This window comes from Rutidosis leptorrhynchoides, chromosome 6, assembly GCF_046630445.1.
Source record: "Rutidosis leptorrhynchoides isolate AG116_Rl617_1_P2 chromosome 6, CSIRO_AGI_Rlap_v1, whole genome shotgun sequence".
NCBI classification, from domain to species: Eukaryota; Viridiplantae; Streptophyta; class Magnoliopsida; order Asterales; family Asteraceae; genus Rutidosis; species Rutidosis leptorrhynchoides.
In genome coordinates, this window is record NC_092338.1 from 200,723,380 (window position 1) to 200,741,392 (window position 18,013).

General features: G+C 35.3%; 1 protein-coding gene and 2 long non-coding RNA genes across 3 annotated transcripts; 2 read left to right on the forward strand and 1 right to left on the reverse strand.

The window, feature by feature from the left end:
- Window positions 1-493, reverse strand: LOC139851319 (uncharacterized). Its single transcript, XM_071840335.1, has one exon. The coding sequence runs from the start codon at window positions 443-445 to the stop codon at window positions 206-208; it is 240 nt and encodes a 79-aa protein (XP_071696436.1). The 5' UTR covers window positions 446-493; the 3' UTR covers window positions 1-205.
- Window positions 494-1,533: 1,040 nt separating this feature from the next.
- On the forward strand, window positions 1,534-2,422 carry LOC139851791 (uncharacterized). The gene is made up of 3 exons (XR_011760719.1): window positions 1,534-1,889; window positions 1,999-2,150; window positions 2,293-2,422. It is a non-coding gene; the product is annotated as an uncharacterized lncRNA (long non-coding RNA).
- Window positions 2,423-2,936: 514 nt separating this feature from the next.
- Window positions 2,937-3,678, forward strand: LOC139856207 (uncharacterized). Its single transcript, XR_011761708.1, has 3 exons — window positions 2,937-3,035; window positions 3,099-3,188; window positions 3,403-3,678. It is a non-coding gene; the product is annotated as an uncharacterized lncRNA (long non-coding RNA).
- The last annotated feature ends 14,335 nt before the right edge of the window (window positions 3,679-18,013 follow it).

Sequence of the window (18,013 nt, forward strand, 5' to 3'; positions counted from 1 at the left end):
TTAACCATCAAAAGTCAAAATTGAAAAACATATAAAAGTAATCATCAAAGATATCCAAATCATGTCAAATTCTTCATTCAATTACATCAACAAAACGTCAACGTAATAACAATAACAAAATTGATATAAATAAAAAAAACTAAACGAAAAGATAACACGAAACACGTACTAATCGATAAACAACGAAGATCGATTTGATGTAAAATTAAACGGTTTTAGTGACTGTAGATGAAACGGAATCAACGGCGGTATGATCTAAAGGAGTAGGATTGGGATTAAGAGGTAGTCGAGGATCATCTTCGTCATCAGGATCGTAATCAGGATTCAGATTACGATCAATTGCTTCACGGCCTCTTTCAAGACATGGTTTGCACGCAATTTCGATCGTGATCCAACCTAACGCTAATCCTGCAATTGCTATCAGTGATGCTGTTAATGCCCCCATTGTTTTATTTGATGATTTTTTTTTTGTGTCAGGAGTTCTCTTCCAGTAGTGTCGGTGTAAAAACTGCCAAAAATAAATGGTTGTTAATTGGCTTTTCAAAGTTTTTTTTTTTTTATTTTTTTTTATTTATCGGTGGTCCCTTGTTTATACGTGCATGTCGCATTGTTGTCGCTAACTTTTAGTTTTGGTGATCCAATTACTTTACAAATGTTGCCTTAGTGGTCCCTCCGTTTATTTTTGCTGAAAATGTTCGTTAAGTTACATCACGTGATATCGTTTAAGATGAATTAAACGTCATAGAACGACATCACATGATTAACACGTGATGACACTTAACGGACATTTTTAATGGAAGATAGACATAGAGACCACCAAGGCAACGACGTTTGTGAAATTAAGGGACCATTGGAGCTAGAAAATACAGATAGAGACGCGACATGCAATTTGATGTATAAACGAGAGACCATCGGCGCAAAATAGTCTATTTTAGTTGATTTTTCCTTGCAGTTTTACATGTATATTGGTCATGCTTAACCTTTTGTTCGGCTGATGGTCGAGTTTGACATGCTTTGATTGGGATTTGTGCTTTACTGGAGTAGTTTGTCTGATTTTTTATTAGGGTTGGTTGCGGTTTACAATGGTGTTTTTTAGCTTTGGGTCTTTCCATTCCTCGTTGGAGATTGGGAGTTCGAAGATGAATGCTTGTTGATTTGGATTTTGTTCGGTGTTTGGGGTAATGCAGTTGTTGTATTTGCAAGTCGTTTATTCAATTAATATAATGGTTTGTTGTAGGGGTAGTTCAATTGATATTTCAAATAGATCTTAGGATCTTGTCATTTCAGATGCTATTTCGGTCTGATTCATTATTATTATTATTATTATTATTATTATTATTATTATTATTATTATTATTATTATTATTATTATTATTATTATTACAATTGAGAACATTGGCCTGTAGACTCGAATTTTTTATTCAAAGAGAGTATTTTTTGTAACTTCACCTGCCTTATTGCTCTGGACATTCTCCCTACTTCCCAATTTTATTATCCATCGATCGTTCCATTCCTCCATTTCACCCACTACCTCCCAAATTCTTTCACCTACAAACCCTAATTTCATCCAACATCGTGACGCTTCATCAACCTTCTGCAGGTAAAACTCTCTAGCATTCGTTGTCGTCTTCTACAGGCGTTTTCCGATATCTTTCATGGCGATTCTATTTCCGTCCCTTACCGCCGTCTGTTGCCAGCGGTTTTGCCACCGCCGCGATCATCCCCAACGGAACCTTCGCCGCCATCATTGTCGGCGGAACCTTCGCCGCCATCATCCCCGGGCGGTGGCGACTGTTTTAACAGTCAACATCGGTTCTATTCTATGATGATTCTAAACCGACCGATGAGAAGATGGAATCAGTTGATGATGCTAATATTAATAATGAAAGGTTAGCGCTTTATTATTTATGGATCATATTTGTTTTGGTTCCTTAATTTATGAATTTTTTTGTTTGATTACAAACCCTAGAAATTTAGGACTTTATATGTGATTGATAGGACAAATTACTCAGGTCAACAAAAGGTATATCATCTCTAAATGTCGACATGTTGTGCAATTTACGAAGAAGAATATATACCCAAATGACATCAACAAACATTGCTAGCGATATGGTTCGCGCATCTGCTCATGCTCACGAGTTGCCTCATTGGTATATCTTCAAGCTTATGTTTATTGTTAGTTGTATAAAATTCACTGACTTTTTTTTACACTTTTACTTTCGCTTATTGTATCATACTTTTGTTGGCTTTTGAGTATTGAAAAAACATAATCAAATTAATTGTGCTTTTTAGGTACTGGGTGAAGATTATTTGATTGAACCAAAAGAAAGCAGAAGGCATGGTCATGCTCTTTTACCTGTTACACTTCGTACTTCGACTGGAAATAGTGTTTTTTATGCCACTTAAGGTACATTGTCATCCATTATTTAACATTCTTTCTAGGTTTATGATTAGAACAGTGTGAACCAGTTTTTACGTATGTATATTTGCAATACTATCAACAAGTAAATTTGAATTTTCCATGAGGTGACACGTTTGACTCATCTGCTTAGAAGATCATTCATGGTTAAACTTAGATGGGCTAAATGTGTTAATTTGATTGATTTGAACAAACAATATCCCGTTCATTACTTCACCGCTATCTCTTTCGCTTATCGATAGCCTCCGATGGGTATCTTCATTAAATGGGGAATTCAAGAATTGCTGCTATTAATTTCATCAATCCCATATAAAGTTCCACAAGTTTTATGTTTTGGCTTAACATATGGCTTTATAGATTTGATTTTGCATTATTTTACTTCAAGTTGGGTTATTAATTGTGTAGTTTTTGTACTCGATATGGATTTTTATATGCAAATATATGGAGCATTTTTAAGGACCGAGAGTTTCATGTGTTGCTAAAGTGTAATAGTTGTCTATTTAATGTCTCTTCCTACAGTAGTTTAGTAGATAGTGTGTAGGATGTATACACGAGTTCAAAGCCACAGGTGTCTTCAATCATGCACCAACACCAACACGAACTTTACAACAACAAGGTACGTACTCTTATCAAACACATATTTTCCGACACCATTTATTAATATACAGAAATCATACAGGACCAACTTCAAACGCAACAACCTCTTTCAGCAACACCATACAAAAAGAACCCGGTACACCAACAAAACTCCCACTTTCATTCGAACCAGGTACACTTTTTAAAAAATTCTTATCATATGACACAATTTAGCTGAATGGCACATGATGTTTTCCATATTGTAGTCATTTGATTATATTCTATGCTTATTATATAACTATAAAACTCAAGGCTCATCCACATCTGACTATCATAATTATGTTTATGTCATCGTATATGTTTCTATCTATCATCATGATCAACGGAAACTCCTATTTCAATTGCAGACACGCCAGCAAAAGAACATTAGAAAAGACAATGACGTACCAAAAACCAAATGTGCCAAGCTAAAACGTCGATCCCTTATGAACCGACTTTTGTAATACTTTTGTAACCAACAACACCAACACCTGATGTAATTATGCAATTAATGTAGTATGTAGGTACTTTGTATTGTCTATGTAGTCATGTAGTTTTTGTGCTACAAATAGTTTATGCAGCCTATAAAGTTATGTAATTCATATAGTTTAGTTGTAGTAACGTACTTATGTAATGTACTTTGTATGATCATATTAATTTATGTATGTAGTTATATTTCCTCAAAAAACACCAACATCCGCAGCAACGCTCGGATAGCCAATACCTTGTTTGTAACATAATTAGATCTTTTCATTCTATTTTAATTTAAATAATGTATTTTCAACCAAAAAAATATAGTTTGAATGAATCAATATTTAACCCAATTAGATCGTTACTATTTAAAATTATTTAAATTCTGTTTTTCGTCTCAAAAAATATTTAATGTTATATTTAGTCTGTCAAGGACATAGGTGTCCACTTCAAAACACACAATTTTAAAAAAAATCTTAATAACTTTACTCTCTGCTAATAAAATTACAGCGCTCAATAATAAAATAACTATTATAATTGGTTGATAAACAAAGAGCACACTTGATTCAAAACACCCAAAATATCATATCATTGTGAACACTTTTTTGCCATGATTTTCTTGAGACGAACCAGAGAAGATCCGAAACTCACCTTCAACAAACCTGTGAACCCAAACTAGCCATAAACAAAGTGTAGAACTCACTTTTTAAGTTAACTTTGTTGGTTAAGATCCCAATCATAATATTCAAAAGTTAATCACTTTGTTTTGATGATGACACAAAAGAGACAAGTGCTTAATCATATGTAAGACGACACGAGTTCATAAGCCTACACTATCTCTAGCAAAAGACCAATACATAAATAATTAAACTTGGTAAATTTGCTATGCGGATGCACCACGGTTGTCACACCCCCAAATAGGGCCTGGGGTATTTGTGACTAATTATATCAAATCACAGTTGTATAAACGAGAACGACTCTATATGAGACGTTATATTGAGTTTTGCAGCGGAAGATAAATAAGTTACATTGTATATAATGAACAACGCATTAAATGTCTTTAGTTGATATGATATGTGATGAAGACTCCAAGCATAGCAATCAATTATCATCAGTTTAGCAAATGCAAGTCTTTCAAATTATCCATGAATGACTCGTTGAAATGTTGCTTTCAATTAGCAAATACACAGCGGAAGCAATACTTAAGTACTTGAGAATAAACATGCTTTAAAGTGTCAACACGAGGTTGAGTGAGTTCATAGGTTTGTCATAAATAATAATTTCAGTAATAGTGTTAGACCACAAGATTTAATATATAAAGTAGATCTCACAGATCTAAAAGTTATGCCAGTTCGTGATATTTAGACTAAACGTTCAAGTTTGCCCCAATGACAAGTTGTGTCTATACTTGTCGGTCTAATTTCATTATTAAGTAATACAAAGACTTAGTCAAATGTATTAGGGACGTTACTCCCGATAGGTCTACCCCCAATAATTAAGAATGCATTTAACGAGCAATTAAAAATATCACTGTAGGGACTTAGTCGGACATAGCCGGGTATAGCATAGTTTAACAGTTGGTACTTATGTTTAACGTATAAAACAGTTATAAAAGTTGCGCATGTATTCTCAGCCCAAAAATATATAAAAAGGGAGCTATGAAAACTCACCTTAAATAGCATTTGAAGTATTCCTTGAAAGGAATGAAATGAATGGAAATAAGTGACCGGTGTAGCGACCCCGACAAATCGTCAAGTGACGGCGTCGACTACGTAGGTCCCATTACCTGGTCATAAGTCTTTAAAACAGACGTTTGACCCAAAATATGTCGCATCCATTCAAGTGTAAAGATTATTTCAAAGTTTACAAAGATAATTGACCACAAGTTAAGTTACAACGTTAAGTACAAATGAAAACTATGCGACCCAGTTTAAATAAGTTCAAAAGATGCTCCAAAATGCATGTATACTCGACATCCAAGAAAGTATCAAAAGAGTGCGGAAGCATGTATCACTAAGCATTCAAAACCTGAGAAAACATAGAAGAATCTGTCAACGAAAACGTTGGTGAAATCATAGGTTTAGTAAGTATTAAACGTTGTTTTTGAACCACAAGATTTTGTATTTCCATAACGTAGATTATCCAAATCATTTGCATTCCAAAAGTGTTGTTATACGCGAGCACTCAATTACCAAAACTTAACCAACGTTACCCCATCACACAGTGCTAGAACCCACACTAAAACACAAAAATATATTTCATCCGCATAACGGTAGCGAACCGTCCGAATGAGGGTTTGTTAAACCCGTATGGCCACACAATATAAGTTCTCGCTTACACCCTGCAAGTGTAACTAATGATAATCGAATTGAGGCATTTTTGTTCTAACTCGCACGTGGAATGTTTGTTTTCACACTTGTGTTCAAAACATAAAAGTAAGTAGTACAAGATGTAACAAAGTATATGTTTTCTCAGCCCACGATTTAAAAGTATAAAAGTTGTTGAAAAGGTGGGACTATGATCTCACCTTGAGCGCGAGAGTTAATAAAGTACTTCAACAAGTAAACGCGTGCAAAGATAAAGCTAGTCTTGACCTAAACATATAGGTTATATCAATATCGGTAAGCACAAACGGTCAAAGATGTTCAATTAGTCCTATGGCTCGTTACGACTCGATTATATTAACATGTGAATCAACTAGTCAAGTTTCATGCAAGTTACAAGTAAATAATCATGTTAGAAAGGTTGCATAAGTATTTGGTTAAGTTTGACAAAAAGTCAAACTTGGTCGGGTCAAAGTCAACGGAAAAGTCAACGGGGTCGGGTTGGGTATCCGACAGTTTTTCTAAGTTATATAATCATATATGAGCATGTTGGCCAAGTTTCATGTTAATCGGAGGTCCGTAGCATAGCAAACATTTTACGTCAAAAGATCAAAGCAAACAGCCCATTTTAGTGTATCAGGACGGTGTCCCAAAAATCAGGACGGGGTCCTGATATGAAGAGTGGGATGGCGTCCCAATTGTCAGAACGGCGTCCCAATATGAAGGGTGGGACGGTGTCTAGGTGGTTGGGACGGCGTCCCAAAAGGCTTACAGGTCTTGTTTGCAGAAAACACAAGGCACGAGCCAAACTTCAATCAATCCTAGTTTATGATCCGCAAACAATCAAGACATGTATTTTATATCACCGGAAAGCTCTTTCGACAAGGAACACAACTAGATACATTTCCTAAATCAAATTTATCATTTTAGACAACAAAAATCTCGTCGAAAGTTCGTTAAACGTTCCAAAACAAGGTTTCAAGTTCATCAATTGCAATTCAAGTTTCGGGAATCCAATTTATACATATGATATGCCGTTTTGAAGGTAATGAAACATGTAATACAACTAAACACTTACTAACAACATTTCATGGCATTCAAATCATCAAAAGTTCATTTAAAGTCTATCAAACTCTAACGAAAATTCACAAAAATCAATAGTCAAGAGTTTGATGTTTCCTTAATCAACCTATACATCAAAACGAAGCTAAAGATACTAGTAACACTTTTAAAACATGCACTTTAACAATCTAACAACATTTGATCATCCAAAATCAAGGATTTAGCAAGCAATTTTCATAATGAACTAGTTACTCCCAAAAACAACAAATCGAGCATACAAATTACATACACGACATCACAATGAGCCATAGACACCAATTAACATACTTTTAAGTCAAGAACACGAATTTAAAGAAATCTAGTGTTTAAGAAATGTTACCCAAAATCGAAGTGGTTAGCATCAAATCGAAGAGGATGATGAGAGGATCAAGAATATGTAGTTTGTTTGGATTGAAGCTCGCTTGAACGGATTTGGATGATGATTTAAGGTTTGAATGTTGAGAGAGTTTGAAAGTATCAAAAAGGAAGAAGGAGGTGAAATGAATGGATGGAGGAGAAGGGTTGACTAGTTGACCTAGTCACTAGTTTGACCCTTTGGCGACTTTAGTCCTTCGAGTTCAAATCGGGTGCGGGATATAACCAAACGATTTATTTTAAGTTACACGGGAGTACGGGAGATATTGAAATCCGATAACGAGAATATTTAAAACGTTACATAACAAAGGATACGAATCTAGATACGAAGGGTATTATTTAAAAAGAAAAAGACGGGCGTTAAAATAATTTAACGGAAAAATGCGGGATGTTACATTATCCACACCTCAAAAGAAATTTCGTCCCGAAATTTAGTTGGAAGTAGTAGTCGATATCTCTTACTCGAGACTTTACGTTGTCAGTGTTATGAATAAGTGAAGGCACGTCCTTGAGTGTTCTCATGAATTTGGATAGTTAGGGTATTTCGTTGTATTAAGGTTCGGTTTTTACGATACCTGGTTTCAACTGGTTTTCCTATGAAGAGAAGTTTGTCATCGATAGTTGATGTATCTAGCAGGATTGCACGTTCCTGTTCCGTAGGACACGTTTCTAAGTTTGTTACATGGTACACAGGGTAAGCGGAAACTTAATTGAGTCAGAAGTTCCAAACGGTAGGAAGCGGTTCCAATACGCCCCAAGGTTTCAAAAGGGTTAACGTGTCGCGAGTTTAACTTTCCCTGATTCCTGAAACGGATTACACCTTTCCAAGGTGCGGGTTCTCAATATTACACTGTTACAGGGATTTTGTGAGGTTTTCATCTAAGTTTGGTATAACTCTTTTGGTGACTATGGGTTGTCTCGAGCCCTTCTCGGACTTGAATGATCTCAATTGTTGTTTCTTGATTGAGTTCAGATTCTGTGTTTTGTTTGCCACATGCGTTGGTTAAATGAACAGGGGTACGACATTAGCGGTCATATAGGGTTTCGGAAAGTGCGGGTGAACACACGAGTGGTAACTACTGTTGTACGAGTGATCTACTAAAGGTGACAATACGAGTTTGTGACATGTCTTTCCAAGACGTAAATCGTTCGTTTGCTCGGTTCATCGGTTTGTGGGTGGTACGTGGTACTCATGTCTAAGCGGGTCTCCAGGGTTTCTTGTAAAACTAGAAGTGAAACGAGTATTTCGATACGGGATAATCGACAAGGATACACCGTGTTGGAATAGAATCTCTTAAGATATGTTTGAACAAGTTAGTTAGGGTTCAAAAAAAAAAATGTTCGTTAGGACTATTCACCCTCGTGGCGAATACTAATGTAATGTGAGGAGTTTCTCTATCCATGGAGAAATGTTACAAGGAGTTTCCTTAAACGGAAATGCGAGCGATAAAGATAGGAGTGAAATGAGGACTGAGAATAGGATGAGCTTACATCTCGAGGTCGCCATAACGTGCCTCTAGTTGTCGAAAATTGAAGTCTGGAAGAGAAACAAGATAGTACACGTAATTGTATAGTTCGGGGTTGAATAATAGTTGGCCGATTATCAGAAACACAAGGACGTTAAGTCAAAGAAGAGTGAAGTATCGTTGGATTGTGTGTTATCTTAAATTCCAGTAATATCAGACAGTAACGGTGAAATAACAGAGGTATGTGTGTGGTACGTGATGACGAGAAAGTTGATCGGATCTACAGTTTAGTATTCGAATTCTTCGTGCAAAATAACGAATTTTTGTTACGTTAATTTTGAGTCGAGAGAGTATGCCTTTCGGCGTTCATGTAGAAATATTTCCATGTTTGAGTTCCATCTGTTGCTATACGATTTTAACTAGAAATGTTGGTGTGAAGAATCACGCTCAAGGTTCGAACACGGAGAGGTTTAAAGTTTTCCCTTAGTGAGTTAATGAGTTGAAAAGTCGGGTAACACGAGAAAAGTCAGAAATGAATCTTCGGTGATAACAGGCGAGATCTAAGATTTTACGAATACAAGTCTGAGTTGAGAGAGTTTCATGATTACGTGTGGCTTGATTTCGAGATTGATTGTAATGCCTTGACCATTAACATCATGGTCTAGAAAATTTGACTTCGTTTAACAGAAATTCTCACTCGGAGAATTTGGTATAGAGTTGCTCTTTTCTCAAAGTTCGAGCGTAAGATGATGATGTTGTTCGTTTGCCTTCTTTACTTGAATAAGTTAAGATGTCATCTATAAATATGATAACAGATTTGTCTAGATAAGTTGCATACGTGGTTTAGGAGGTTCATGAATACGGACGGAGTCCTAAATAAATCAAACGGTACTAAGAGGGATTTACAACTAACGTTGCGAGCTCGGAAAATGGCTTAGGAGACATCGTCTCCCTTAACCCCCAATTGATGATAACCAGAATGGAGGTCGATTTGGAATACACGGGATCCACGCAAATAATCATGAGGTAATGGATACGAGGAAGAGAGTATTGGTTTCCAACCGAAAGTTACTTAGTTCACAATAATCTATACATAAATGTAGGGCAACAATTTCTCCTTAATGAATAGGTTTTGAGTTCCTTAGTTCTATAGGTGTCGAGTCCCATTTCTTAACGCATATCCTCCGATAAAATTTATAGGCACACAATATTTTCCGTCGGTCACTTAAATCGTCTAAGTAGTATCTGGGGGAAAGAGGTGGAATATAAAGAGCACGAGTCAAATCCTTGGTTATAAAACGTCTAACGGTACTCGAATCGAATAAGTATGAAATATACGGTTTGTTGTGAAGAAACGTACCCGTGACTAGTCCATCATCGTCTCGGGCATCCTAGGTGTCGATGTTGTAAGTTCAACGGCGCGCGTTGGTTTTTGCTTTATTCTTTGGGCATTCATTCCTAAAATGACCCGATTGGCCACATTTGTAGCAAATACTCGGCTTTGGTGCGTCGGGCCCCTTTTGAGTGACGGGGGCGGTACTTCCACAATACTTGGCAATATGACCACTACCTTGGCACCGATGGCAAATTAGCTTGCCACATTCACCAAAATGATGCTTGTGGCATTTGTTGCAAAAAGGTCGTGTCCCGGCATAACTTTTCTTGCCGACGGGGGTGAGAGGTTCCTTGGCAAAGTTGTTGTTGTAGTTGCTCGATTGGGGGGCTTCCCATTTTCTTTTGTTGTCACCCGACTCATCCTCGGCTTTAGGTGCCGGCACTTCAATCTCGTCTACCGTTTCGATCAATTGACGGGCCATATTCAGGGCCTCTTGGTGATTACTGGGTTTGGATGACATTACTCCTTGTTTGATGCTCTTGGGAAGACCATCCATGTAAAGTTCAACCCTTAGAGGTTCGGGGGTCACGAGGTTTGGGCACATCAAGGATAGCTCAGAAAATCGTTGATTATATGCCTTTAGGTCATTCCCGACCGCTTTTAAAGTTCTTAGTTCGTGTTCGAGCTTACGGGTCTCTTCGCGCGGGAAGTATTCGGTGATCATCTTTTTCTTTAAGTCGGCCCATGAGAGAGTGTGAGCTTCATCGATACCCACCGACAGCACATACGTATTCCACCATGTGAGGGCGATACCGGCGAAAGTGTGGGTGGAATATTTGACTTTGTCTTGGTCCCGACAACCGCTTATGCTAAAAACGGCTTCTGTTTGCTCAAACCATCGGGTGAGCACAACCGGTCCTCCGGTCCCATCGAAGGTGTGAGGTTTGCACCCCATGAAAGTTTTGTAGGAGCAACCCTCGTTTGAATTACTGACTCCATGGTTGTTGTGGTTGTGGTTGTTATTGATGTCGGAGGAGATACTAGCCATAACCGCACCTATGGCGGTGGCTATCATGCGTTGAAAAGCTTGTTCGGAAGTTTCATTACGTGGCCCGCGACGGGGAGGCATTGTTCCTTCAAGACACAAGAATATCGTTGATTAGTATTCTCAATAATACTAATCATGATAGGGAATGATGATGTAGAGAAAATTTTCCTTGACTCGCCTTAAATTCTTTATGTCATAATGTCAGAATGTCCATATGAATCACCGTAATATAATCCCGGAAATTATATTACCCTGATTCTCATGTGCATTTAACATTACCTCATAAAGTCAAGGTGGCGCGTCAACAAAATTTATCAACGTAAGATCAAGATCGAATACGAGTTAGATATGATAGAAGAGTTCGAGTATAGATGCACAAATAGTCAAGTAATTCCTACTTCAGTCTATATGCCAGTTGTAGTCTAGATTCACCTATGTACCCTATGACACGGGGTGGACACAAATGAACTCTAAATCCCTACAACCAAGGCTCTGATACCACTTGTAGCGACCCCGACAAATCGTCAAGTGACGGCGTCGACTACGTAGGTCCCATTACCTGGTCATAAGTCTTTAAAACAGACGTTTGACCCAAAATATGTCGCATCCATTCAAGTGTAAAGATTATTTCAAAGTTTACAAAGATAATTGACCACAAGTTAAGTTACAACGTTAAGTACAAATGAAAACTATGCGACCCAGTTTAAATAAGTTCAAAAGATGCTCCAAAATGCATGTATACTCGACATCCAAGAAAGTATCAAAAGAGTGCGGAAGCATGTATCACTAAGCATTCAAAACCTGAGAAAACATAGAAGAATCTGTCAACGAAAACGTTGGTGAAATCATAGGTTTAGTAAGTATTAAACGTTGTTTTTGAACCACAAGATTTTGTATTTCCATAACGTAGATTATCCAAATCATTTGCATTCCAAAAGTGTTGTTATACGCGAGCACTCAATTACCAAAACTTAACCAACGTTACCCCATCACACAGTGCTAGAACCCACACTAAAACACAAAAATATATTTCATCCGCATAACGGTAGCGAACCGTCCGAATGAGGGTTTGTTAAACCCGTATGGCCACACAATATAAGTTCTCGCTTACACCCTGCAAGTGTAACTAATGATAATCGAATTGAGGCATTTTTGTTCTAACTCGCACGTGGAATGTTTGTTTTCACACTTGTGTTCAAAACATAAAAGTAAGTAGTACAAGATGTAACAAAGTATATGTTTTCTCAGCCCACGATTTAAAAGTATAAAAGTTGTTGAAAAGGTGGGACTATGATCTCACCTTGAGCGCGAGAGTTAATAAAGTACTTCAACAAGTAAACGCGTGCAAAGATAAAGCTAGTCTTGACCTAAACATATAGGTTATATCAATATCGGTAAGCACAAACGGTCAAAGATGTTCAATTAGTCCTATGGCTCGTTACGACTCGATTATATTAACATGTGAATCAACTAGTCAAGTTTCATGCAAGTTACAAGTAAATAATCATGTTAGAAAGGTTGCATAAGTATTTGGTTAAGTTTGACAAAAAGTCAAACTTGGTCGGGTCAAAGTCAACGGAAAAGTCAACGGGGTCGGGTTGGGTATCCGACAGTTTTTCTAAGTTATATAATCATATATGAGCATGTTGGCCAAGTTTCATGTTAATCGGAGGTCCGTAGCATAGCAAACATTTTACGTCAAAAGATCAAAGCAAACAGCCCATTTTAGTGTATCAGGACGGTGTCCCAAAAATCAGGACGGGGTCCTGATATGAAGAGTGGGACGGCGTCCCAATTGTCAGAACGGCGTCCCAATATGAAGGGTGGGACGGCGTCTAGGTGGTTGGGACGGCGTCCCAAAAGGCTTACAGGTCCTGTTTGCAGAAAACACAAGGCACGAGCCAAACTTCAATCAATCCTAGTTTATGATCCGCAAACAATCAAGACATGTATTTTATATCACCGGAAAGCTCTTTCGACAAGGAACACAACTAGATACATTTCCTAAATCAAATTTATCATTTTAGACAACAAAAATCTCGTCGAAAGTTCGTTAAACGTTCCAAAATAAGGTTTCAAGTTCATCAATTGCAATTCAAGTTTCGGGAATCCAATTTATACATATGATATGCCGTTTTGAAGGTAATGAAACATGTAATACAACTAAACACTTACTAACAACATTTCATGGCATTCAAATCATCAAAAGTTCATTTAAAGTCTATCAAACTCTAACGAAAATTCACAAAAATCAATAGTCAAGAGTTTGATGTTTCCTTAATCAACCTATACATCAAAACGAAGCTAAAGATACTAGTAACACTTTTAAAACATGCACTTTAACAATCTAACAACATTTGATCATCCAAAATCAAGGATTTAGCAAGCAATTTTCATAATGAACTAGTTACTCCCAAAAACAACAAATCGAGCATACAAATTACATACACGACATCACAATGAGCCATAGACACCAATTAACATACTTTTAAGTCAAGAACACGAATTTAAAGAAATCTAGTGTTTAAGAAATGTTACCCAAAATCGAAGTGGTTAGCATCAAATCGAAGAGGATGATGAGAGGATCAAGAATATGTAGTTTGTTTGGATTGAAGCTCGCTTGAACGGATTTGGATGATGATTTAAGGTTTGAATGTTGAGAGAGTTTGAAAGTATCAAAAAGGAAGAAGGAGGTGAAATGAATGGATGGAGGAGAAGGGTTGACTAGTTGACCTAGTCACTAGTTTGACCCTTTGGCGACTTTAGTCCTTCGAGTTCAAATCGGGTGCGGGATATAACCAAACGATTTATTTTAAGTTACACGGGAGTACGGGAGATATTGAAATCCGATAACGAGAATATTTAAAACGTTACATAACAAAGGATACGAATCTAGATACGAAGGGTATTATTTAAAAAGAAAAAGACGGGCGTTAAAATAATTTAACGGAAAAATGCGGGATGTTACAACCGGGATCTCAACCTAGAGATAAAATGTACGATCAGATGTTGTCTAATAGACATAAGCATGGTAACTATACCAATGATAATGGTTTTCTGAAAGAAATTCCATTTTCGGAAAGGTTACTATCTATGGAAAGTTTTCACTTTTAGTAACTTTCCAATTATAGAAAGTTCAGGTTATAATCTTTAACAAGACGTTGTACGACAATCTCAAATCTCGTTGCTATCATACAAGTCACTTGAATGATCAGTTGTTACCGGTTGGCCCAGGATCTCTTGACCAAAATCTATGTTTGGCATTCGAGATCCACAAGCATCCCATAATGGTACCAAGGATCACCCTAGGCCTTAAGTAGCGTTGAGGTTCATATATAGTGCACATTATCTTGATTATAACCTTGGTGATAATAACGATAGTAATAATAATAATAATTGAAAATGGAAACATCACTCACGTAACAATATTGTGACTCAATATTGCAGGAAAAAGTATGCATATGTAACGGACATTACAAATGCTAGGTTGACCTCATGAACAATACCCATAACCTCCATAGATATAACCTATACTTTCCTTAGCTCTATCCCGCTCATAAAACCAGTTTTGAAATGACCCGCTCATGACTTCGTCGTAGTATTTTATGTATAAATAATAATATGTTATAATTCAGTAGGCTTATAACTACCTTTAGTGGTTTGATTCTTGATTAAGAATACTAATAATGAAGTGTAAGAACAAATATGATAATGGAGAGAAAGAAAGAAACACTTTGTAAGTGTGAGAAATGGTGCAAGTTTAATGCTTGCATTCATGAGTATTTATAGCCTAAAATTTCAATATAAAAATACATACTTTATGTACCAAAATTGACTATATGTATACTAGTTTATAATTTTATTTTTAGTCAACATAAGGATGTACTAGTTTATACTTTTTTTTTAATTTTTATTTATTTTTAGTCAACATAAGGATGTATTTGTTTAGGATTCTTTTTAGTCTCATTATTATTATTATTATTATTATTATTATTATTATTATTATTATTATTATTATTATTATTATTATTATTATTATTATTATTATTATTATTATTATTATTATTATTATTACATTTACTACATGATAAATATTATTTTCTTTTTACTAATTCATTATATATATATATATATATATATATATATATATATATATATATATATATATATATATATATATTAATTTCGAAATATATATTTGAAATATTTATTTAATATTTAGTTTTTCAAAATCAATTATATTTTAAAGTTTATTTTAAAATCGTTTAAATAATAGAAATTATTATAACACGTAACGTTTTTAATTAATATATATATATATATATATATATATATATATATATATATATACATAAAATTGTTCGTGAATCGTCGGAATCATATAAAAGTTAGGTTTAAATTTAGTCGGAAATTTCCGGGTTGTCATAGTACCTACCCGTTAAAAGAAATTTCGTCCCGAAATTTAGTTGTTGCCATCATTGTTTGTAAACAGGTGAGGATATTTCCGTTTTATTTGGTCTTCACGTTCCCAGGTATGCTCGGGGCCTTTCGTGAATTTCAACGGATAGAATATTGTTCTGTTTCAAGCGTTTAAATCATACGAACCATAATTTCTATAGGTTCTTCTATGAAGTGCATTTTATCATTAATGCGGAGGCTATCTAATGGATTAGCAAGAGTGTCATTTGATTGGGTTATCCTCAAAAGAGATGATGGTGCTATACAAGCATTTCAGTAAACTGAACACATGAAATGTGTTATGAATAGTATTGAGCTCATTTAAAACCTTGAGCGTTTATGCCACAATATTGGGGCAGATAAGACACAGAGGAGTTCGTGAAAATCACAGTCATTAAATTTGATAGAGATCGTCATTTTTTACAACAAGAATATTGTAATGATGAATATGAGTTGAAAAATAGAGTTTTATCACCTTTGAATAATATGGATAAAATAATTCGATTACTCAAAGAGTACGAGTGAAGCTATCACAAAAGAGTGAAATGAGGTAATAAAGTTTTGTCTTAACTTTTGACGTAGTCATAGTTGACTTCCGGAATTTAAGGGATTTAAAGAAATCTTCGTAAATCTTTATAAGATTTGATTCTCCGGTAATTAAGGAAATTGGGATTTTCTTTGATTAAATGCGGTAAATTTTCTCGATTGCTGTGTCTGAAATTTCGCTATAAATTAGCTTTTTCCGTTCCATTATCTTTACCACTTCTATACTTTCTTCCTCAATTCAAACTTCCAAAAGATTAAGGAAATGCTTAATCCAGTTCTGATCCTTGTTATTATATTGACCATATATACAGTCATTCTTCTTTTTCATTTACCACCAGAGGAATTTGTTTACTTCTATTATGCTCTAGGATTTATTGTGTTTTTAGTTCTCCCGTGTCTTTATATTGCTATACGCATTGATATACATGATTTGTAATTTCGGTGTTGTTATCGGGCTTTATATTTTCCCTTATATATTGGAGCTCTATGTTCTTGTTTTCTCTTCTCGACTTTAAGTAAAGCGAGTTATGGTCCAAAATTCGTAGATATGAATTTTGGGATGATCATAATATACTAAGTAGAAAGAAATGTAGTAGCACGATTTGACTTGTTAAATTACCAAAATTACTGAGGATAGAACTATCAAGAATGTATTTTCTTGATATGTTCAGAGATTAAGTAGAATGTAAGAGTCGTGTAACATGGCAAATGATGATTATAAAGTCTATGAATCATCATCTTCCATTAAAAATTTAGCATGACTTACTGTAATATAATCACGTTGGCCTGACGTCATTATATTATACTAACTCATGCTTCAATTTCCAACACTTCTTCAAAACATTCATAATTTATACTTGAATGTTACAAAAATATAGAAACTAAAACAGTTTCCTTTATGATATCGCAAATAGATAATTAATTGCGGACAAGAATAGTTATGAAGATATCTTCAGAAATATTGAGGATATTTATGATGATATTTTGGAATTTCTAAGTTCGAAAGTTGATGAAGAAATTTTTTTCGCAAGTTTTTAACATGACTTCGGAGCAAGATATTCTCTAAAGATTTCATCGGATCCAGAATTACCTGGATTCTTTGAATATAGGGTTTGGTCCTTATATTTGTCCTTGGTCTTCTCCATGGTTAGCTCAATCCGTTTTTCAGTTCCAAATTTTCCTTTGAGCTTTTCCAACGTACCATTCTTTATTATCAAACTTTTGGCCCTTAAGACCATCTACAATTTTGTTGTTTCCTCTGCATTTAATGCAGCCATATTTGTATCATCGGTTATCAATCCGAGATGGTTTCAAGAAATTTTGTTTTTAGATGATTAAACGCTGATTGTAATCGTCAACGGATCTAATGGTTGACGAATAGACGTTGTTGATTTCAAAGGTAATGAATGATAATTTCGGTGGTTTGATGTGATAATTCATCATAGAATACGAATGAATATAATTCAAGAATGTAGTGATCTTTAGGAAGATAACACCTGCTAAAGCTTTACTTGGATTCTGATATATCAAAATCAGAATATGTAATTGAAACTGGTTGTTCTTTAGTGAACGGATACATATATCTTGTGATTGTAAGTAGTATATTTACTGACTACTGAATCAGAATTGAAGAATGTACAATGTAACATATTAATGTGAAATATAAATATTTCTCGGTTATTACCTACTCGTTAAAATATTTTCACAATTAACAGTTTGTACAAAAGAGTTTTTAATTACAATCTTTATGAAGATATATATTCATATATATTATCTTCAGATGTAATCATGGATTTAATGAGTTAATATAATATTAAACTCATTTGATTTGCGGTTGAAACGAGAATAAATAAT